General features: G+C 42.5%; 1 protein-coding gene across 1 annotated transcript; it reads right to left on the minus strand.

The window, feature by feature from the left end:
• Positions 1-23: 23 nt before the first annotated feature.
• On the minus strand, positions 24-23,041 carry pigl (phosphatidylinositol glycan anchor biosynthesis, class L). The gene is made up of 7 exons (XM_035782234.1): positions 23,006-23,041; positions 8,915-9,005; positions 5,312-5,385; positions 5,010-5,077; positions 3,409-3,440; positions 1,255-1,388; positions 24-623 (listed from the first exon to the last, which is right to left on the minus strand). The coding sequence occupies exons 2-7, from the start codon at positions 8,976-8,978 to the stop codon at positions 495-497; spliced, it is 501 nt and encodes a 166-aa protein (XP_035638127.1). The 5' UTR covers positions 8,979-9,005; positions 23,006-23,041; the 3' UTR covers positions 24-494.
• Positions 23,042-23,955: the final 914 nt, after the last annotated feature.

The following is a 23,955-nucleotide window of genomic DNA, read 5'->3' on the forward strand; positions in this document are numbered from 1 at the left end:
TTTTTCTTCTAAATCAAATAAACTTTATTGGTTCATTAACAATTTGAACATTTGTTCTAACTTTTGTACATAATTTACAAAAATAAAAAGGACCAAACCTACCCTGTTTGGTTACAATCAATGTCTATGTATTCACATTTTACTTAAATTTGACAAATTCACTATTCATTTACAGTGTCAGTATATGTCAACATTTTTACAGTAAACTGAAAATAGTGTATTAACGATAAGTCATCTGTTCCCAACTAACAATGTTGACAATGAGTGGAAGAGAAACTTTAATAGTGTATTTCCTTCAACAACAAAGTTAGAAAAATATAATATCTACATTAAATCAATAGGTAGCAATAGGTATGTCTGAATATATCAGTGCTATGAGATCAATATGTCAGATGAGGCAAAACATATAAAAAGATGCACAAACTGATTACAGTAAGATTAACAAACCCAAGTAACAGTATTCTCAGAAGATTAATCAGGAACCTCATTTTTCACTAATAGATCTTCAGATTCTTTGGTCCTTGATCAATAACTTGGAATGTGTTGATAATCATGTAGCGTGAAAACCAAATGTAGAGGTAACGAAACCACAGGAGCTGGGTACGGTGACAGAGCATGGCCCTCTGGTGAATAAAGAGTCTATTAGACTAGAGAAAGATCTATCAGCGGTAGAGAAAATTGTCAGACACCCCTCGCTGGACATCAGTCATTACAGACAGAGTGAGGCATGTTTAAAAATATTATTGGGATTTACATCCGCAAGTGTATAAGGTGATCCCTAAGTCCTCGCTCTTTCTCAATAAAAGTGAATTGACTGGTACTGGCACTGCGTTCATGTAATGTATTTCCCTATAAATATTGATGCATGGTAAAAACACGAATTTCTCCAGAAGTTCAAATCAATCTTTATGTCTCATGTCCAGCGAGGGGTGTCTGACAATTTTCTCTAACGCTGATATAGCATATTTCACTATAAATATTGATCTATGTACACAGTGCCAGTACCAGTCAATTCAGGTGTTGAGACCTAATTTCACTTTCATAGAGAAAGAGAGAGCGAGGACTTTCACTGTATGTACACCGGATGTAAATCCCAATGCTGTTTTTATACATGCCTCACCCTAACTATACATCTACTAGGCTATTACATGTATTGACGATGTTTGTCCCATAATAATAGGGGAGGAGATGTTAGTGGAACTGCCGTAACATGTCTATTTCAAGCCTGATAGTATAGGCTGATGACAGGCTCACCTTAGCTTGAATGTAGCCCTTTGAGCCTATGACGCAGCAGAGATCTGATGGGAGGAGCCAGCTGATAGGCAGCTCCAGGAAGGAGAGGTACTTCCTGAGAACACCAATGGTCAACAGAGAGAGGAGACTGCAGTCTGTGGGAGAATGGACAATCCTAGCCTAGTTAGTGTACCTTTTGTGCAATTTACATCTCACCCAGAATGTCAATGAAAAACAGATCATTTACAGGGTTACATGACATAAATGTAATATAATTAGTGTGTGAAGTCTTGGAGACAAAGATATGGAAAGACAAGCCATATTTCAAGTGGAGGAAAATATGACCAGACAGGAAATGTAGCTACTAGCAAAGAGTTACTGTGGGTTTGTACAGTCATATTGCCCCATGTCTTTGGGAGACTTGGATATCTACAGTAAATGGTTCATTGGGCAAAAGAGTCTTTGGGTAAGCTGGTGAAAATGAGTGGGGATTATAGTATGCAACTGTGTGAATAGGCTTTAGAATCACACTGAGGTTTATCTCCCTCAACACTGAATGCAGAGTACCAATGTGATAGCACACTCATGTACAGTAAGGTCTTGGTGTGGCATGTTTACAGCTAATCAACTGTTGCGATAGGAACCATCCCTCTCTCAACGATGCTCATCACTGGATAAAATGGTCCTGGCTGAAATCTAATCAACAGGTTGATCTCACATCCTACTGTAATAGAAAGGTGTTCTCTCTCGTCTGCTCTAGATCACGGGAAAGGAGGACAGGGTACAGAGTGTTAAATGGTCTTGTTTGTTTCCCCCTTTTGATCAAGACAGTGCCACTCTAAATGTCTCATAATGTCACTTAAAACATGCAATATTGTCTAGTGTGAGCCATGATGTGGCACAGTAATATCATTATCTAGTATAACAGTAACTTCATTTACAATATCAAGATTTTGCTCTTAATTGTAAACAGAGGGCTGATATAAATACTATGCGTGCCAGTCTCTCTTGACTAAGAGCTGAGGAGAGACTGACTGCATCCCTTCTTTTTAAAATAAACATTGTGTTGAAATCCCAAATCGTTTGCATCGTCAAATTACACACAGCTCTGACACACAGTTATCCCACCAGACATGCCACCAGGGGTCTTTTCTCAGTCCCCAAATCCAGAACAAATCCAAGAAAAGGGTACAGTATTATATAGAGCCCCAATTGCATGGAACGTCCTTCCATCTCATATTGCTGAAATAAACAGCAAACCTGGTTAAAAAAACAGATAAATAAACACCTCGCAGCACAACGCCTCTCCCCTATTTGACCTAGATAGTTTGTGTGTATGCATTGATATGTAGGCTACATGTGCCATTTTTTAAATATTTTTATGTAGTTCTGTCTTTGAGCTGTTCTTGCCGATTGAAGTTCTGTATTATGTTTCATATTGCGTGGACCCCAGGAAGAGTAACTGCTGCTTTTGCAACAGCTAATGGGGATCCTAATAAAATACCAATGGCGATATAGACAGCAGGGGTCAAGGGTTTGAATATTATGTAAGAGGAAGGTTTACAGCAGAGTTCAGGGAGGGAGTCAGAGGGAGTTAACTAGGGAGAAAAACATGAGAGATGGAGAGTGAGAGAGATCTGACAAGCTGCTACATTAAGAGGGTTTAAAAGTTTGACCCTGGCCTGGCCTGAGGGGTGCAACACTTTAGGAAGAGCTGTGACGATGTGGCTCCACTATTTTACAAAGGCCAAAGCCATGATGAGTTGGAGGAAATAAGTCTAACAGAGGGAGGGTGTTAATGGGAATAGATTCACATCCAGCTGGGAGAAAGGAACAAATGGTGAAGAACTGGCTGATAGTTTGTTGTGTTCCTAATGCCTCGAAGCTGACTGAGAAGTGCAAGTGACACACACAAATTTCAACACTAGATGGCGGTCTTTGCCAAGACTCCAGTTCCAACTACACTGCTTTAGGATAACTTCTCTCTTCTTGTCCTGAGTTTATAAGTGTACCAGTTTGTACTCCATTTACCATCATGTCATGTAATTGATGCAAATGTTTTTAGGTGTATAATTTATAATAGGCTAAATACCTTACCATGCTGATAATGATTATCCAAATATAGGTATTTGAGATGTGCTTGGCCAAATAAAAATGTAAAGGTTAAATACTCGCCATCTGGTATGTTGCCAATGGAAGCCAGGTAGCTGTTGGGTGAGACAAGCAAAAAAACAACATCAACACAGTAGTTATTGGAGGCTAAGCACACACAAACTTTGACTTGCAAGAAAATCCTACAGATAGGCTTACTTGCTTTTCCTATGAGACAAATAGTTACGTACAATTTGGAAGTGAACTAATTACACTCCCAAAGTTCAGGACAGTGAAAAAGTTTGTGGGTGTGAACCATACACGATCTTTTCAGGACAAAGTATGGTCCTTCCAGCCATATTAGAGCCAACGGTTCAGTTTCTCTGGCTACAGCTCAAATGGCTAAAAGGTGAATAGCTTAAGCCTTCACAAGGAGAAGCGGCAAGGCAGCAAAGTAGCCTGTCAAATGTTAGGAATAGGATAATTTGCAATAGGGAATAGTTGTCTCCTCAATTATTGATGATGGTGAGACAGTAATAGCAGCTGCAACAACCTGTTGATGTGTTCTAATGAATTGTGGTTCATGATAACTTATGAGTGGATTATGGTCTCTGGATCTTCCATGTCACATTCCACATTCGCTACAGTAACTCTCCCTCTCCTCTCACACTCACCACGGTCTGAACTCTAGAGGACATTTCACTTCTCCTCCTTCCTGTTCAGTACAAGCTCTCACTGGAGACTTACACCAAGGTAACAAAACACCGATGGCTTTATACATCTCTTTTTATTTTTATAAAATGGTGCGCATCACTTGTGAGTTTAAGTCTAATGGGAATCATGGGATATGATCTGGACAACACAACACTCTCATCCTCCCCTACTAGAGATGAGGTCTGGGTGTTGGAGGAGAGCCAGGGAGGCTTAGCTCAGAGAGGAAGAGACCAAGCAGGCAGCACTAGTCAATGAACACACCTGTTCTGTTCACTCACTGTACTACACTGTAGTGTAGCTACATATCACAATAATTTCAGATGGAACCCAGAACCAAATATCTTGTGCGCACAGGCCAGCTCCTCGATTTTAAACATTTATTCCAGTCTATCATGAGAGACTGTGATATGACAAAACACAAAAACATTTATTTTATTTTATTTCACAACAGTCTGATGCAACTGTTGGACTGGTGTCCTATTCAGTTCTCCAGATCAGAGCGATCCTCCTCTCCTCCCTACTTTTCTCATCTAGTTCTCCACCCTCCTTTCTTCAGGACGTGATTTCCTGTGGGTTTCTGAGAGCAGGGCCATCTGCAGATCCATTTGTGGAGTGTTGGTTTGGACGACCTCTCAACTATGCAACAGAGGAATCATGCAAAACAGTGTGTGTGTGTTTTTGAATGCTTCTGTGTTTGTTTGTAGGGGAGTGGGGAGGTTGGGATCTTTAGTATGTGGTGTATGTATGTTTTATAATAATGAAGTATAGGAATGTCGCCTACAAGGCTGGTTTCTTGTCCAGGTTCTGGTCCTGGATCTGTGGACAATATGTGTTTCCTAGTGTACATCCCTTAGGACGACGTGCTTTCCACAAACGGATCAAAAATGGCTTATTAAAATACAATAAAATCTAAAAGGACACACACGTATCAGCCTTAGAATGATGGACAGTGTTTAAAGTCTCGTTCGTACCTGACAGCCTTGTAGATGGCAGTGTGATTGCTATGGCCACTCACTCCCCTTCCATCGAAGGTCAGCACCTGAAACAACAACAATGTTCATTTGAAGATAGTTATTTTATGTTATGGCATAAAGTATCAAATATCAATGTGAAATGTTGGCTACATGCCAAAGAAAGAGATGCACGTTCACGGTTTGGTTAATGGAGGCGTGTCTTGAATGTCAGTGTCTCTGCCTGCCTCCCAAATGGCACTCTGTTCCCTATATAGTGGTCAAAATTTGTGTGCTAGAATAGGGTGCCATTTGGGACTCACACTGATAGCAGAATGCAGCTTGGCAGGAGACAACTGATATTTAAGAGCCTTTTTCTGTCTGTATGCCTGTTCACCTGAGAACCAAGGGAAGATGGGGAAAGGGAAGATGGGGAAAGGGAACAGGGGGAAAGGGAAGATGGGGAAAGGGAAGATGGGAAAGGGAAGATGGGGAAAGGGAAAAGGGGGAGCAAGCAGGTCAAAGGGAAAGAAAAACAACTTGACTAAAGACACAGCAGTTTTTGAGTGAGGCAGAGGATAAATGTACCATGATTGTGTCCCTGAAACCGAACATAAAAGGTGGACACCACATACCTTCTAACCCAGAGCAGGGTCATGTCTTGCCATTTACTGGCCTGAGGGAGACATTTTACATCTGCCAGAGTTGACTTGGAGGAGGCAAAAAATGATTACATGTACAAACACCAGTTTCTGGAAATATTAGTTGTTGCCAAACCGAACAGATAATAAAAATGGGTTCCAAGGATATCTGCTTCAACTCTTTTTTTGCTTGTTTTAGGCTTAGACTTAATTGCTAAAAACTGTAACAGCAGTAAACCAATACGAATAGGTTATATCATGGGAAAGGTGGAATACTTTATATTTCTGTAGTCTCTTTTATGATTTAGTTCATCTTTGTGCATAATCCTTAACAGCTGGCAAGTGTCTTCACTGACATTTTCAACCTCTCCCTGACCCAGTCTGTAATACCTACATGTTTCAAGCAGACCACCATAGTCTGTGTGCCCAAGAAAGCCAAAGTAACCTGCCTAAATGACTACCGCCCCGTAGCACTAACATCTATATCCATGAAATGCTTTGAAAGGCTGGTCATGGCTCACATCAACACCATCATCCCAGACACCCTGGATCCACTCCAACTCGCATACCTCACCAACAGATGCACAGATGACGCAATCTCTATTGCACTCCACACGGCCCTTTCCCACCTGGACAAAGGGAACACCTACCTAGAATGTTGTTCATTAACTACAGCTCAGTGTTCAATGCCATAGTGCCCTCCAAGCTCATCACTAAGCTAAAGACCCTGGGACTAAACACCTCCCTCTGCAACTAGAACCTTGGACTTCCTGACGGGCCGCACCCCAGGTGGTAAGGGTAGGCAACAACACATCCGCCACGCTGACCCTCAACACAGGGGCCCCTCAGTGGTACGTGCTTAGTCCCTTCCTGTACTCTCTGTTCATCCACGACTGCGTGGCCACACACAACTCCAACACCATCATTAAGTTTGCCAACGACACCGTGGTGGTAGGCCTGATCACCGACGACGATGAGACCTGACAGAGACCTGACAGTGTGGTGCCAGGACAACAACCTCTGAGCAAGTGAAAGGGCAGAGTAAGCCCCCATTCACATCGAAGGGGCTGTAGTGGAGCAGGTCTAGAGCTTCAAGTTCCTTGGTGTCCACATCACTAAGGACCCATCATACCAAGACAGTCATGAAGAGGGCATGACAACACCTATTCCCCTCCCGGAAGCTGAAAAGATTTGGCTTGGCTCCTCAGATCCTCCAAAAGTTCTGCGACTGTCCGCATACGAGAACCCTTTTTGGTTCCAGGTAGAACCCATTTGGATTGCATGTAGAACTCCCTGTGGAAAGGGTTCTACCTGGAACCAAAAGGGTTCTACATGGAACCAAAATAAGTTCTTCAAAGGTTTCTCCTATGGGGACAGGAACCCTTTCTGGTTTTAGATAGCATCTAGGCGGTGTCAGAGGAAGGCCCCAAAAATTGTCAAAGACCCCAGCCACGCAAGTCATAGACTGTTCTCTCTGCTACTCCATGGCAAGAGGCACCGGAACTCCAAGTCTGGGACCAAAAGGATCCTTAACAGCTTCTACCCCCAAGCCATAAGACTGCTGAACAGTTCCCAGACTATTTACATTGATCCCCTTATTTAATTCTTATTATATTGCACTGACTTTCTTGCACAGGCTCAATGTACACTTACTGGACTCAAACCATACACTCACACATACTACACTGACACTCCAACACACACGTACATATTACCTCGACTAACCTGTGCCCCTGCACATTGACACTGTACTGGTAACACTTGTACAGTTCCTTCAGAAAGTATTCAGACCCCTTGGTGTTTTCCACAATTTGTTACGTTACAGACGTACTCTAAAAAGGATTAGAACATGTTTATTTCTAATCAATCTACACACAATACCCCATAACAACAAAGCAAAGGGCCTATATATATATAGATATATCTATATATATATTGCTATGAGACTCGGAATTGAGCTCAGGTGCATCCTGTTTCCATTGATCATCACTGAGATGTTTCTACAACTTAATTTGAGTCCACCTGTGGTAAATTCAATTGATTTGACATGATTTGGAAAGGCACACACCTGTCTATATAAGGTCCCGCAGTTGAAATGGAATGTCAGAGCAAAAACCAAGCCATGAGGTCGAAGGAATTGTCCGTAGAGCTCCGAGACAGGGAACAGACGAGACGGCACCATGCTGTGGGGATGTTTTTCAGTGGCATCTCTCTGGAGAGACCTGAAAATAGCTGTGCAGCAATGCTCCCCATCCAACCTGACAGAGCAAGAGAGGATCTGCAGAGAAGAATGGGAGAAACTCTCCAAATACAGGTGTGCCAAGCTTATAGCGTCATACCCAAGAAGACTCTAGGCTGTAATCGCTGCCAAAGGTGCTTCAACAAAGTACTGAGTAAAGGGTCTGAATACTTATGTAAATGTGATATTTCAGTTTATTTTTCAAACATTTCAAAAATGTTTAATAAAAATGTTTTGCTTTGTCATTATGGAGATATTGTGTGTAGATTGATTAGGGAAAAAACTATTTAAGTTAACAAAATGTGGAAAATGTCAAGGGATCTGAAGACTTAGCCTTGCTATTGTTATTTTATTACTATTTGTCCTTTAGTTTATTTAGCAAAATGTTCTTACTTACTTTTGAAAACGGCATTGTTGGTTAAGGGCTTGTAAGTAAGCATTTCACAGTAAGATCTGTTGTATTCGGTGCATGTGACAAATACAATTTGAAGGGGAAGAAATATCCATCCAACTGTTTGGTAGTCTGATCAAAATAACCTACACTGAACTGTTTGGTCCTGCTGTGCACTCTCCTGCGTAATTATTTATCTGAGAAAGCAGACAGACTGGGTTCAGCTTTTGTCAGAATACTAATGGTTGCGGACGGACAAGAAAAAAAAGAGTTAAGATCTCAATTCCCAAATTCCTTTTGGTAAATTTCCTGGAAGGTTGATTGAAATCTGACAGTGACCTGAGCTCAAACCACCACAACCATATTCTGCTAAATAAAAAGGAAGGAAGACATGATGACCCTCTTTCAGTTCATTATCATGCCGTCCCTTGGAGCCTGTGAGAGACATACACAGATACAAAAGACTACTGACAATGGCCAGAAGACTGTGGTCCGAAAACTGCCTATACAAATAATCTAGCATTTTCAGGGTGGCTTCGTTAGAAAAATCACTCACAGGAGAAAAAAAGTCATTAAATCAATCAGACACAGTACTGTATAGAATTGGCTACTTGATAAATGATAGTGAGATTCAGTGATGAGTTGGTCATCATACCAGGTTGATGGAGTGGGCTCTGATGTGCTTCAGGATTAGAGAGGAGGCCATTGAGATGCTCCATTCTACGTTGGGATCGTCTGGCAGTTCTCTGAAAGATGAAGAGCGGCATACGTTAGAGTTTATTTAGCCTTTATTTTACTAGGCAAGTCAGTTAAGAACAAATTCTTATTTACAATGGCGGCCTAGGAACAGTGAGTTAACTGCCTTGTTCAGGGGCAGAGTGACAGATTTGTACCTTTTCAGCTCAGGGATTCAATCTAGCAACCTTCCGGTTACTGGCCTAATGCTCTAACCTCAAACCTGACGCCCCAAGGAGTTACAGTGGGGCTCTGGTTGAAAGTAATAAACAGTATAGGGAATAGGGTGCCATTTGGGACATTGATAAAACTGACTATGCAGGTATGTCACCCTTCTCTAACTGGCTAGACTACTGTAGCACACCAACCAACCAAAACAGTAGCCTGACTTCAACTCAACAAAATGGATACGTAGCCTACTTCTTACAATGCACAAGATTCACACACGGAGAACACTGGACCCAACCATTGAAAAGGTTCTCTTTCTTTTAGAATGTATGCCAGCCAGGGTATACTGTAGCTGGCCGTTAGGGGTCAGTGGGGCCTTAGTATCCTGTTCAACTGAATCTACAGCCTAGGGAGAACAAAGACCATGTACAACACACACCCTTGGGTTCAGAAAGTATTCAACATCTTTCAAATAGTTTATCTGTGATTGATTGAGTTTTCCTGGCACAATGAAACCAATGGAATAGCCCCAAAAAGTGCAAACCCCACCCATCTCATACTTGAGGCAGACTTAATCAAACAGTCATAGTATTTAAAAGACTTCAAATACTATTTGGCTCCAGGTGTGTATCCCACACCTCCCTGAGCTACTCTAGTCTGTCCATCAGACAACCTCATCACACCAACTATTTATGGGGGGGTGTCATTCATGCTGATCACTCTCACAGCTTTCTTTGCCTCTCTCTCCCTCTCTCTCTCTCATTTCCTCTTTCATTCCCTCCCTCCTGCCTCTCTTTCCCTCCAGAGACATCAAACATTCAAGAGAGAGGGAGAGAGAGCGAGGCAGTGGAGCATGTTGAGAGTGATTCAGACACACTCGGGTCGGGGCAGTTCAGATGAAAACAAAGTCCTGAGGGCTTCATTAGGAAGGCTGGCTAAAGCAGTAGTGCTCTCGCTCTCACACAGAGATGAACCATTTCTCTGCTAGTTACATGTTGATCTGACCAACAATAAGAATAGGAGGTTTGACTGTTGCAAAATGGATGCATAGGGCTAATAGAACGCATGATGACATTTGACGTACTTGGTTAAAAAAAACAACACCACAGCTCAACGTCAGGGAAGCAAATGAATGAGAGAGAAACGGGGAGAAAGAAAAGGATAGACACTGGACAGAGAGCAATGACCTGATGTCTTGTACATTTTGAGATGGGGGTGGGTGGCGGAGGTAATGGAGTAGAGGGTGAATAGAGGTCGTCCCACCTCCCCCTTGGTTCATAACAATGGGGCAGGACAGTTGTGCCTGTGGAGGGACGTGATGGATCAGGACACAAATCAAACGCCTGCCAGGGCTATGGGGGTCAGGCCTGAAGGGTGCTGTATCACGGGGGGAGGGGGTATTAGGGTTGAAGTAGCCTGCCCTCCTACTGCATTAGTAGGATTCCTAATTATGTTCATATGCGCCATGTTCTCTTTTGTTTTGGATGACAAATGTTGTTGGACTTTGGTTCAAAGCATTGGTTATTAGCTAAGTATGCATGAAAGGCACAATGTAGAAAAAGTAAAGCGTGACACAAAATGAGACATTTTCTCTGGTTGCAAAGGCGTGAGACGTCAAACAAGAATATTCGGCTTCACAACTTCATCTCCGTTAACAAGACATATAAACAACACCAAAACACATCAACTTTAAACCTCACATACCCTTCACAGTAAACAGCTATTGTTTATTTGTTGTCAAATTTAGCTTTGAAGTGCAACTGTAACTTACTGTTCTTCCACAAGCCTGGTTGAAAAAAAATAAGATTCAGTTTTTACCCTGGCAACCGCAGCTAAGCAAAAGAGGACAAGGAGAGGAAAAAAATAGAAGAAATATGTACAAAAGACAGATGATCTACCTGACCTTTCCTCAAAGCGGGATGCAGGCAGCAGAGTGAGCTTCACTATGGCAACAGTGCCAAACGCCCTAGAGTAACCTCCCCGTTCCTAGCCCCCCTCCTGCAGCTTTGCATGTGGATGTCTAATTGCTTGCAGGCATCTGGATGCAGTGGTTGAACTTTGGCCCAGTCGACAAGAGGGGCAGTGCTATGCTATAGGACAGACTGACTGACTGACAGACAGCACTTTCCTTGTTTAGTCTGGTCACATGGGCCAGCCAGAGGCCTAGGATACTGCCAGACAAGCTTAGGCTCCTGTCCCCACTGTCAGGTTTATAGGATATGCTGGGAAAACGCTGAGACACACCGCTGGTTGGTTAACTCCTTCACGGCACATTTACATTAAAAACACAAAATGTCTTATATAAAAGAAAACACTGCAATATTTAATTTACTTAGGAACTGTGGGAAGTCTAGCATATTCTAAATGGACTATTACACAATAGGCCCATGTGTTTTGTTACATTTGATCTTTTTACAGAGGGGTTGATAGGCTGTGATTTTACTTTCAATATGTCTACAATGTTTATTTGTACTCTTATAGGCATACATGTATTTAAGCTTAAAATAGCTCTAGCAAATACAGTGTTCAGTCAGATAAGGGCTGCTATGCAAAAAAATGCTCAATATACACACACATTATTTAGTATATGCGCCATCATATCACTTTATCTCCCCCGTCCAAAATAGAGTGTGCCCTTAAGACGATGGAGTGTTTCAACCATCAGACTATTTTGGACTAATATTCTCCCCCATACGTGGTGACTGTGATTGTATTAACAGTTGGCCAGGACAGGGCAGTGTGTTGAGTGGCTGACATGGGAACACAGTGAGAGGTTGGCACCACTCAACACAAGATTCTCTGTCAGTCCTCAGTGCGTGTATATGTATGTATATGTGTGTGTGTGTGCATTTCTCTTAGTCCTCAGCTCTGCCCTGCTAGCAGCCAGTAAATCAGCCAGAGCTATTTTTTCCACCAGATCGATGTATAATTAAACACAGTGGGGGGAGGATGATGCTCCGACTCTACTCTGACATTACTCCTGCACTCTCTTAACTCTGACTGGATACCAAATCAACAACTTGGCTAGGACACTTGAAAGTTCATATCCAACTGAACTATAAAGGTCAGGTTTATCTTCCTTAGGAAATACAGTATCTACTTGGTGGAGAGACGCCTCAGGGGCAAATGACACTGTGATGAGGCAGGCCACTGAGGTTAGTCACCTCTGCAGAAGTTAGAAGACGGACTTCGGCTGTGTCTCAAATGGCTCTGTATTCCCTATAAAGTACACTACTTTTGACCGAGGCCGATAGGTATCTTGTCAAAAGTAGTGCACTTTATTGGGAATAGGGTACAATTTGGGATGCATGTATAGAGTCACTGCTGTAGTCAGTCAGAGGGAAGACTACAGTACAGTGTGCTCCAGGCCAATGAATAATGGGTTGTGTGGGAGTGGATGAACTTTTGCATGGGACTGACAAGCTCTCTCTCTCTCTTACACGTAGTGCAGAGAGCAGGCAGAGTGAATGAGGTCGTGCCAGTGCAAGTGGAGAGGCAGCGCAGTAGATCGGGCTCAGATCAGGGCTGATCAACAAAAGCCATGCCCCATGATGCACTGGGGCCCAGCCCAGAGACTGTCAACACAGCTGTCCTATTCATTAAGGTCTGACGAGGATGAGGGCCAGCCAGTCAGTCAGTCAGCCAGACATCATCTGATCATATCACAGTACCACTGAACGACTGACTAGAAGAAAGGGAGAACACTTGCTGACTGCGGGGGAGGGAGGAGAAAGCGAAAGAGTGTACAGGGGAAAATTAGAAGATTTTTTGGAGATAATGTATTCATTAATTTTTCCTAAACTTTGTAGATATGTTATCAATGTCAACACGTCAAACAAACATGACAATTTTGATTGATAAAGATGAACAATTCTGATTCAAATGCATGGGCTATTTTTCACCTTGGCAAAAGGCTTCCCATTTCATGGCTGCCTGCAAAAGGAGAATTGACCTTTATGGCACGTAATATCCAGTGTTAACCAGTGTTAGCACTGAGGCAATAAAACAACAGCAAGAACACTAAAAGGAGGAGCTACTCCTTTGAATAAAGCCTACAACAGAGCAAAACGGTACAATAATCGGACTAAACAAGTAAGAGGTAGAGTACAAAGACAATGATGAAACCCTAGTTTATGGTGAATGTGTGAACTCAGTGTTAAACTACTGAAAGAGCTGCTTCCTGTGCTTGGCCCTCCTATGTTGAACATAATAAACGTCTCTCTATCCACCGGATGTGTACCAAACTCACTAAAAGTGGCAGTAATAAAGCCTCTCTTGAAAAAGCCAAACCTTGACCCAGAAAATATTTTTAAAAACTAAAATCGGCCTATGTCGAAACTTCCATTCCTCTCAAAATTGTTAGAAAAGGGTGTTGCGCAGCAACTCACTGCCTTCCTGAAGACAAACAATGTATACGGAATACTTCAGTCTGGTTTTAGATCCCATCATAGCACTGAGACTGCACTTGTGAAGGTGGTAAATTACCTTTTAATGGCATCAGACCGAGGCTCTGCATCTGTCCTCGTGCTCCTAGACCTTAGTGCTACTTTTGATACCATCAATCACCACATTCTTTTGGAGAGATTGGAAACCCAAATTGGTCTACACGGACAAGTTCTGGCCTGGTTTAGATCTTATCTGTCGGAAAGATATCAGCTCGTCTCTGTGAATGGCTTGTCCTCTGACAAATCAACTGTAAATTTCAGTGTTCCTCAAGGTTCCGTTTTAGGACCACTATTGTTTTCACTATATATTTTACCTCTTGGGGATGTCATTCGAAAACATAATGTTAACTTTCACTGCTATGCGGATGACACACAGCTGTACATTTCAATGAAACATAGTGAAGCCCCAAAATTGCCCTCGCTAGAAGCCTGTGTTTCAGACATAAGGAAGTGGATGGCTGCAAACTTTCTACTTTTAAACTCGGACAAAACAGAGATGCTTGTTCTAGGTCTGAAGAAACAGAGATCTTCTGTTGAATCTGACAATTAATCTTAATGGTTGTAGAGTCGTCTCAAATAAAACTGAAGGACCTCGGCATTACTCTGGACCCTGATCTCTCTTTTGACAAACATATCAAGACTGTTTCAAGGACAGCTTTTTTCCATCTACCATCTGATTGCAAAAATCAGAAAGTTTGTCGAAAAATGCTGCAGAAAAATGTATCCATGCTTTTGTTACTTCTAGGTTAGACTACTGCAATGCTCTACTTTCCGGCTACCCGGATAAAGCACTAAATAAACTTCAGTTAGTGCTAAATACGGCTGCTAGAATCCTGACTAGAACCAAAATATGTGATCATATTACTCCAGTGCTAGCCTCCCTACACTGGCTTCCTGTCAAGGCAAGGGCTGATTTCAAGGTTTTACTGCTAACCTACAAAGCATTACATGGGCTTGCTCCTACCTAGCTCTCTGATTTGGTCCTGCCATACCATACATACCTACACGTACGCTACGGTCACAAGACGCAGGCCTCCTAATTGTCCCTAGAATTTCTAAGCAAACAGCTGGAGGCAGGGCTTTCTCCTATAGCGCTCCATTTTTATGGAATGGTTTGCCTACCCATGTGAGAGACGCAAACTCCGTCCCAACCTTTAAGTCTTTACTGAAGACTCATCTCTTCAGTGGGTCATATGATTGAGTGTCTGGCCCAGGAGTGTGAAGGCGAACGGAAAGGCTCTGGAGCAACGAACCGCCCTTGCTGTCTACGCCTGGCCGGTTCCTCTCTTTCCACTGGGATTCTCTGCCTCACTGGCTTACTGGTGCTCTTTCATGCCATCCCTAGGAGGGGTGCGTCACTTGAGTGGGTTGAGTCACTGATGTGATCCTCCTGTCTGGGTTGGCGCCCCTCCTTGGGTTGTGCCGTGGCGGAGATCTTTGTGGGCTATACTCGGCATTGTCTCAGGATGGTAAGTTGGTGGTTGAAGATATCCCTCTAGTGGTGTGGGGGCTGTGCTTTGGCAAAGTGGGTGGGTTATATCCTTCCTGTTTGGCTCTGTCCGGGGGAATCATCGGATGGGGCCACAGTGTCTCCTGACCCCTTCTGTCTCAGCCTCCAGTATTTATGCTGCAGTAGTTTATGTGTCGGGGCTAGGGTCAGTTTGTTATATCTGGAGTACTTCTCCTGCCTTATCTGGTGTCCTGTGTGAATTTAAGTATGCTCTCTCTAATTCTCTCTTTCTCTCTCTCGGAGGACTTGAGCCCTAGGACCATGCCTCAGGACTACCTGGCGTGATGACTCCTTGCTGTCCCCAGTCCACCTGGCTGTACTGCTGCTCCAGTTTCAACTGTTCTGCCTGCGGCTATGGAAACCTGACCTGTTCAACGGACGTGCTACCTGTCCCAGACCTATTATTTGACCATGAACATCTTGGCCATGTTCTGTTATAATCTCCACCCGGGCACAGCCAAAAGAGAACTGGCCACCCAGCATAGCCTGGTTCCCCTCTAGGTTTCTTCCTAGGTTTGGGCCTTTCTATGAAATTTTTCCTAGCCAATGTGCTTCAACACCTGCATTGCTTGCTGTTTGGGAGTTTAGGCTGGGTTTCTGTACAGCACTTTGAGATATCAGCTGATATACGAAGGACTATATAAATACATTTGATTTGACGGGGGTTGGAGGTGTAGCACTGGGCCTAAAACATTAGTGATGGCATCACTGGTTGGACGGCAGTTACTAATCCAACAGTCAACTCATACTGAATCTGAGGTGCACAAATGCACACACGCAGTAAGAGGGTTGTAGGGTTATTTTAGGGCAGGGCACTGCTGTGTGTAGACTCCCTCAGTGACTCCAACTCTCTGTGTTAGTCAGCTAACAGACCAGCTCCTCGGGAATGACGTCTCACTTTATTAGTTCACGTCAACATGACAACTGAGATGACCCAGAGGAAGTACATGTACATCTGCACACACTTGTCTCAAGATACTGATAATGTACTGTAGCCAAGCTGCAGCCAAACATTTACAGACAGAAAAAAAAAAAAAAAAACATCAGTGACCTGGATTGGGAGGCTGAAATGTGAAGGGCTCAGAGCCATTCCAAATTCCACTCCATGGTCCTTAGCAGTTGGCTTCAGCAGACAAGGGAGGGGGGAGAGAGAGAAAAAAAATAGGGTGTGATAGAGAGAGGGGGAAGAGGGCAAGAGAAAAATGTGTGAGAGAGTGCAAGAGAAGGTGGGGGTAGGGATCTTACAGAGTAGTTTAGGGGGTGAGTCTTTTAGGCAAACACCAAAAACACAGGAAGGAGAGTGGGCTGTCAGCCACTAGTACAAGGTGAGGGTCATAGCATAAGGGGTGTAGCTCACACCAACACACATGCACTTACATCCTGATTCAGATCAAAGTTGATCCATCTATCTGTGTGCACAATATTTTTGTATTTACCCTCTATTTAACTAGGCAAGTCAGTTAGGAACAAATGATTACTTACAATGACGGCCTACTCGTCAAGATGATAAAATGGAAAGGGAGGTAGTGAGGTTATGAAATGCCAACAATGTACTGCGGGGCAGACAATCTGGGCATGCTGCCATCTTAATACTGCCAGTTCCAGGCCACTCCTGTCCTGGTGAACTGCGGTGCAATAATCTCAAGCGGCAGACAGACCTGTTCTGAGAACCTCCACAATTTCCTGGTACAGCCACTGGGATTTGTCCACAGAAAGGTCTCCTACTATTTATTTCCACCCTCCACTTTTTTTCCTGTAATGTGAGCACTTTTGAACACAACCCCTACCCGCTGGGCTGAGAAGTCAGTGATTATAGGCAGTGGTCTGTTCCAGAGGATTGTAAACCTTGCAGGCGCATCAACAATACTCGTAAAAACATGAAATGGCAAAACGCAGAAGATTTTACAGAGCAGTACAGTACATATCTGAAAAAGACAGTTCATGAGGGATAGGGGTCAAATTTAATTTAAACACAAATCCTCCTAGTTTAAAATGATCTAGCAATCAGAATTCAAATCCATCTCACAGCTTTACGCAACATTATCTACAATGGGATTTTTCCCTTTCCAAGTTTCCAGGAAGTATTTCCATCACACAGTGAATAATCTATGCAGACTCTAGCCAATGAAGCTAAGACCTGGCCAGGCCCTTTTGTTTGTGTCTGAAAGGGGGTGTCCAGTGGTGCTGAGCCCAGGGGTGGTCTGGACTCTGGACCAATACCAGCCATGGGTTGCGTCCCAAATGGCACCCTATTCCCTATACTGTGCACTACTTTGAGGTTTGACCAGAGCTGTATGGGCTCTGGTCAAAAGGAGTGCACTAAATAGGGAATATGGTGCCATTAGGGATACAGCCATGGCCTCCTTTACTAGGATGATGGAGGCCTTTTTTTCTCCTTTTAAGTAAAAATACACAGCCTTCTTATCCATCCCGCTGAACCACAGCCATGACGCCATTGATGTTCTCATTCTCTCTGAACCACCAGAGGATTTGTCCAATGAACGCCTCATCTACCAATTACTGGACAAAATGACCACTATTAGGTAAAAATACATTATCTGCTTAGGCCTATTTATTGTTAATTACCAGTGAACACTATTTATCTGAGGTAAAAAAAATATATATCACCTTTGGATGCATGTCTGGATATGCGCAGCTAGTCAGTCTACTAGCTAAAAAAGTATTCTGGTTAAAGGTCTACAGACAATAGCAATTGTCTATTCTAGTAACAGAAAGGGGATTCCTTCTGATATACAATGGGAGGCATACATTGATTAGCACAGAGTAATTAGTACTTCAAAGTTATAAAGCTAATTCATGAGAGTTAATATGAGCTTTAATATACAGTGCATTCGGAAAGTATTCAGACCCATTGACTTTTTCGACATTGATGAGGATAACGTAACAATCTACACACATTACTCCATAATGTCAAACAAAACAGGTTTTTAATACTTTCTTTGCACATTTATAACAGGTTCATCATGTTTCCATTGATCGTCCTTGAGATGTTTCTAAAACTTGGAGTCCACCGGTGGTAAAATCAATTGATTGGACATGATTTGGAAAGGCACACATCTGTCTATATACTGTAAGGTCCCACAGTTAACAGTGTATGTCAGAAGAAAAAACAAGTTATGAGGTCGAAGGAATTGTCCGTAGAGCTCAGAGATACGATTGTGTCGATGCACAGATCTGGGGAAGGATACCAAAAAATGTCTGCAGCGTCGAAGTTCCCCAAGAACACAGTGGCCTCCATCATTCTTAAATGGAAGAAGTTTGGAACCACCAATACTCTTCCTAGAGCTGGCCGCCTAGCCAAACTGAGCAATCAGGGGAGAAGGGCCGTGGTCAGGGAGGTGACCAATAACCCGATGGTCACTCTGACAGGGCTCCAGAGTTCCTCTGTGGAGATGGGAGAACCTTCCAGAAGGACAACCATCGCTGCAGCACTCTTCCAATCAGACCTTTATGGTAGAGTGGCCAGACTGGGACTGGGAGACTATCAGGATTGACGGAAAGATGAACAGAACAAAGTACAGAGAGATCCTTGATGAAAACCTGCTCCAGAGCACTCAGGACCTCAGTGGGGTGAAGGTTCACCATCCAACAGGACAATGACCCTAACCACACAGCCAAGGTACACCATCCAACAGGACAACAACCCTAACCACACAGCCAAAACAATGCAGGAGTGGCTTTGGGACAAATCTCTGAATGTCCTTGAGTGGCCCAGCCAGAGCCTGGACTTGAACCCGATCAAACATCTCTGGAGAGACCTGGAATTAGCTGTGCAGTGACGCTCCCCATCCAACCTGACAGAGCTTGAGAGGATCTGCAGAGAAGAATGGGAGAAACTCCCCAAATACAGGTGTGCCAAGCTTGTAGCGTCATACCCAAGAAGACTTTAGGCTGTAATCGCTGCCAAAGGTGCTTCAACAATGTATTGAGTAAAGGGTCTGAATGCTTATGTAAATGTGATATTTCAGTTTTTTATAAATTTGCAAAAATGTCTAAAAAGCTGTTTTTCTTTGTCAGTATGGGCTATCGTGTGTCGGTTGATGAGGGGGGCTGTAACGTAACACAATGTGGAAAAAGTCAAGGGGTCTGAAAATTTTCCGAATGCACTAATATATATATATGACATAATTGATAAGAATATAGCAGTGACTACATCTCAAATCCTCATGACATTTCCATATCAAGAAGCAGCAACTTTTAAAGAGCACTAAACAGTAAAATTGGTTTATCACTTAGGTCTAAGTCACTCACAACATAAGTCTTAATATTCACCAATTAGTCACATAACTAATTGCTGAAAAGAAATGGTGGCCAAAATCTCATATCACATTGCAGACCTGGTAAGATTTCAGAGGGCAGAGAGAGAGGATGTCCAACAGGGGCCGACCTCTCAATGCCTCTGGGGCCTAATCATTTATGGCCCCTAATGACAGAGTTGGCCAATACGTCAGGCCAGGCTGACTAGGCTCTGTCATGGTAAGAAAGGAGGAGTTTGATTTGTGGCTGGTTTACTGTTTGTTCTGACAGACACTGGGGGGGGGGCTTAATAAATGGACTGTTCTGACAAGGTTGCTTATAGATGGGTTGGTTGTTTAGCAACAAAATTGGTGTGTGCGCAACAAATGGGGCAAAAAACACAGGGTTGGCTTAGATTGTTGACAAGATAAACTATATTTAACCTCCAATGTTTATTGAAAACAAATACATTTGCACAATGAGTACTTGTCTCTCAAATACGTCATTACAGTTGTTGGTTAGTTGGCTAGCGACTTCTTGCCATATTAGCATAGACGTGACATCAATCAAAACACCTCAAAACATTAGGGGTGTAACAGTTCACCAACCCCACGGTTGGGTACGTATTGTGGTTTTGGGGTCACGGTTGGTTTCGGTACATCGGGAAAATTAAATGGCAAACGTTAATGTAGTCATTTTTGTTTATTTAAGAAAATACAAAGTGTTGGTATTCCATGATCATATAATGCCTGAAGAGAGCACAAATCAGGAATAACCTCTTGTATTTTCTTAAAATGAAAATGCATGATTACTCAACAACACTAAAATAAAGTGCAATATGCATGTGAAATCAATATAGAAACATGGCTCAGACATTGCTATGCTTTTCTACAAAGAGAAAAAGACGCGCAATTGTGTGACTCTCATAAAGGGGTCGTGTCTGTAGCACATTACTTCTCATCTCCCACTCAGGAATAAATTGATGGGCTGCCACTAAGTACCCCTCTGTAAGCCCTGAAGGTCCATCCATCTGTAGTAGCCTAAACCCAACACAGGGTGCATTGACAACTTCAGATTTAGTTTGCATATATAGAGCGGGTACTACCCGTTTGCTGAAATGGGTGCCGAGAGGGCAAAGTTCGTAATGTGGATCGAGCACTTTTTTGGCGTTTCAGTCTTGCTCCGTTGGTAGGACTACTGCGTTGATTCCGCTGTAAATGTGTCAACACGTTTGAGGTGTTGGCAGCTGCATAGACTATTCTCGTTGAGCAGTGGCTACATAGTACTGTTAACAGTACACTGTTGTAATCTACTGGGAAGCCAAAATGTTCCCAAACTGGAGATTTAAACGATGGAGAATCCTCTTCGTTTTTCGACCCCACCACTTGCCATCATACAGAAGTAGTTCCTATCTGCGCCTCACAAAAGGACAGTCTGAAATGTGCCAATTAAGACTCATTCATTTTCATTATAACGTGCGCATAGGCAATAGTTGGACCGAACCGAGGTCCCCATAAATTGTACCAGTACACCTCTACAAGACATGGTATGAAAAACAAGATAAAACTAGCCAGCTATGATTCCCCACATGGCAGCTTCTTGTCATTGTTGCTTACCTTTATTTAACTAGGTAAGTCAGTTAAGAACAAATACTTATTTTCAATAACGGCCTAGGAACTGTCATTCTGCCTTGCTCAAGGGCAGAATGACAGATTTTAACCTTGTCAGTTCAAGGATTCGATCATGCAACCTTTCGGTTACTAGTCCAACGCTCTAACCACTAGGCTACCTGCCGCCCCAAATCACAACACACAGCCTTTTACCTCATTGAAGCGTGTACATTGTTTTAGTGGCATTGTCAGCTAACCGGTCTAACTACACTGAACAAAAATATAAGACACAACATGCAACAATATCAAAGATTTTACAGAGTTTTACTGAGTTACAGTTCATATAGCAAGCATTTCGCTACACTCGCATTAACATCTGCTAACCATGTGTATGTGACAAATAAAATTTGATAAAAAAAAAAAAAAAAAAAAAATATATATATAAGGAAATCAGTTCATTTAAATAAATAAATTAGGCCCTAATCTATGGATTTCACAACAGGGAATATAGATATGTATCTGTTGGTCACAGATACCTTTAAAAAAAAGGTAGGGGCGTGGATCACAAAATCAGTCAGTATCTGGTGTGACCACCATTTGCCTCATCTCCTTCGCATATAGTTGATCAGGCTGTTGATTGTAGCTTATAGAATGTTGTCCCACTTCTCTTCAGTGGCTCTGCGAAGTTGCTGGATATTGGCGTAAACTGGGACACTCTGTTGATTCAGAGCATCCCAAACATGATTAATGGGTGATTTCAGCTTCCTGGAATTGTGTACAGATCCTTACAACATGAGGCTGTGTATTATCATGCTGAAACATGAGGTGACGGTGGCCGATGAATGGCACGACAATGGGCCTCAGGATCTCGTCACAGTATCTCTGTGCATTCATATTGCCATCGATAAAATGCAATTGTGTTCTTTGTCCTTAGCTTTTGCCTTCCCATACCCTAACCCCACCGCAACCATGGGGCACTCTGTTCACAACGCTGAAGTCAGCAAACCCGCTCGCCCACATGCCACCATCTGCCCGGTATAGTTGAAACTGGGATTCATCCGTAAAGAGCACACTTTTCCAGCGTGCCAGTGGCCATCGAAGGTGAGCAATTTCTCACTGAAGTTGGTTACGTCTCAGAAATACAGTCAAGTCAAGACCCTGTTGAGGATGACAAGCACACATATGAGTTTCCCTGAGACGGTTTTTGACAGTTTGTGCATAAATTCTTCAGTTGTGCAAACCCAGTTTTATCAGCTGTCTGCGTGGCTGGTCTCAGATGATCCCGCAGGTGAAGAAGCTGGATTTGGAGATCTTGAGCTGTTGTGGTTTCACGTGGTCTGCGATTGTGAGGCCGGCTGGACGTACTGCCAAACATTGTAAAATGACGTTGGAGGCAGCTTAAGGTAGAAAAATTAACATTAAATTCTCTGGAAAAAGCTCTGGTGGACATATCTGCAGTCAGCATGCCAATTGCACACTCCCTCAACTTGAGACATATGTGGCATTGTGTTGTGTGACAAAACTGCACATTTTAGAGTGCCATTTTATTGTCCCCAGGTGAACCTGTGTAATGATCATGCTGTTTAATCAGCTTCTTTATATGCCACACTTGTTTGGTGGATGGATTATCTTGGCAAATGAGAAATTATCACTAACAGAGACGAAAACTAATTTGTGCACAATGTTAGAAATATGCTTTTTGCGTGTATGGAAAATGTCTAGTGTCTTTTATTTCCTGCTCATGAAACCAACACCTTACATGTTGCATTTATATTTCTGTTAAGTATACGATTTTATGCTAAGCAGGCACTTCTTATTTAAAACAACAGATTCCTTTCTAAACCAACATCCCAAACACAACATGGGTAATGTGTATCCATGCCATCAATAGTTACAGAAAATACATTTTAAGGGCCTCATTGCTACTGGAACAACCTAGCAGCACCTAACAGGTGTAGTAAGCCTGCTGCAGAATGATAATTGTGCTGAAGATTGCTTACTTGCTGGCAGAAACTACTTACTTGCAGTCGTGTATAGTGACTTGGGAGGCTGGTATTCCCAAAACGGCACAGCTGTCTAGAAGCTCTTCTCGACGCTGAAACCCTTGATTGTAGTAATTGCCTAAGTGATTATTTGGCGAAAAGTAATATGTTTGTCATGTAAAGGAATTGCCACATGGCTATAAAAAAAGTAATTAACACTTCGTTTTATAACTATTACAATACTTGGCTCTAGTAAGCCGTTTCTCTTTTCTTGTGTCAAGCATGAATTAAATAGGGCTGAACAAACCATTGTTTTTGAACAAATGATCAGAATAGAAAATGGGAGACCTAGCTATACAGACAAATTGGTGCTGCAGCGTATTGCTATTTTCCTAGACGACTAAACTCAACTTCACAATGTCGTGTGTAATTGCGGGCTATTCTTTTTGTGCCGAAATAACTAATAATAATAATAACTTAAGTGACGTCGGAGTTCTATTCCACCCACAACAGTCTCAGCTCCTCCATCGTAAATAGTTGAGTTTAATCGGCTACTATTTTCCATGGAAAATGATGTAAAGCTAGCCCTGGTTGTAGGACGGAATACATAGGATACGCAAAAAATGTTATTCATTGTAAACCCACCTTGAGATAAACACAATAAATGAACAGATGCATTTAGTTCCACGAGTCTCAAAATTGCTGGTGCAAAGAACATGCATTCGTCATCCGGATGAGCGGTTAAAAAGAGTGCTCGAACATCGCCAGTTAAATCGCTTGTTTGAGACGATTTGATTTGTTTGTCTCTACATAACATAAATCGCAACCAATGTTTACGTGACTTTGCTGAATTCTGCCGATAGTAAATGTATTGTATCCAAAAGAAGTAGGAAACAATTGCTCCAAAAAGTATAAGTAAAATATGCATTCTTTTTATTTTTACCGATGTTATAAACATTCCGTATTTTCACAAAGTTTCCTTTATCAAA

Source organism: Oncorhynchus keta, chromosome 12, assembly GCF_023373465.1.
Source record: "Oncorhynchus keta strain PuntledgeMale-10-30-2019 chromosome 12, Oket_V2, whole genome shotgun sequence".
In the NCBI taxonomy this organism is placed as follows: Eukaryota; Metazoa; Chordata; class Actinopteri; order Salmoniformes; family Salmonidae; genus Oncorhynchus; species Oncorhynchus keta.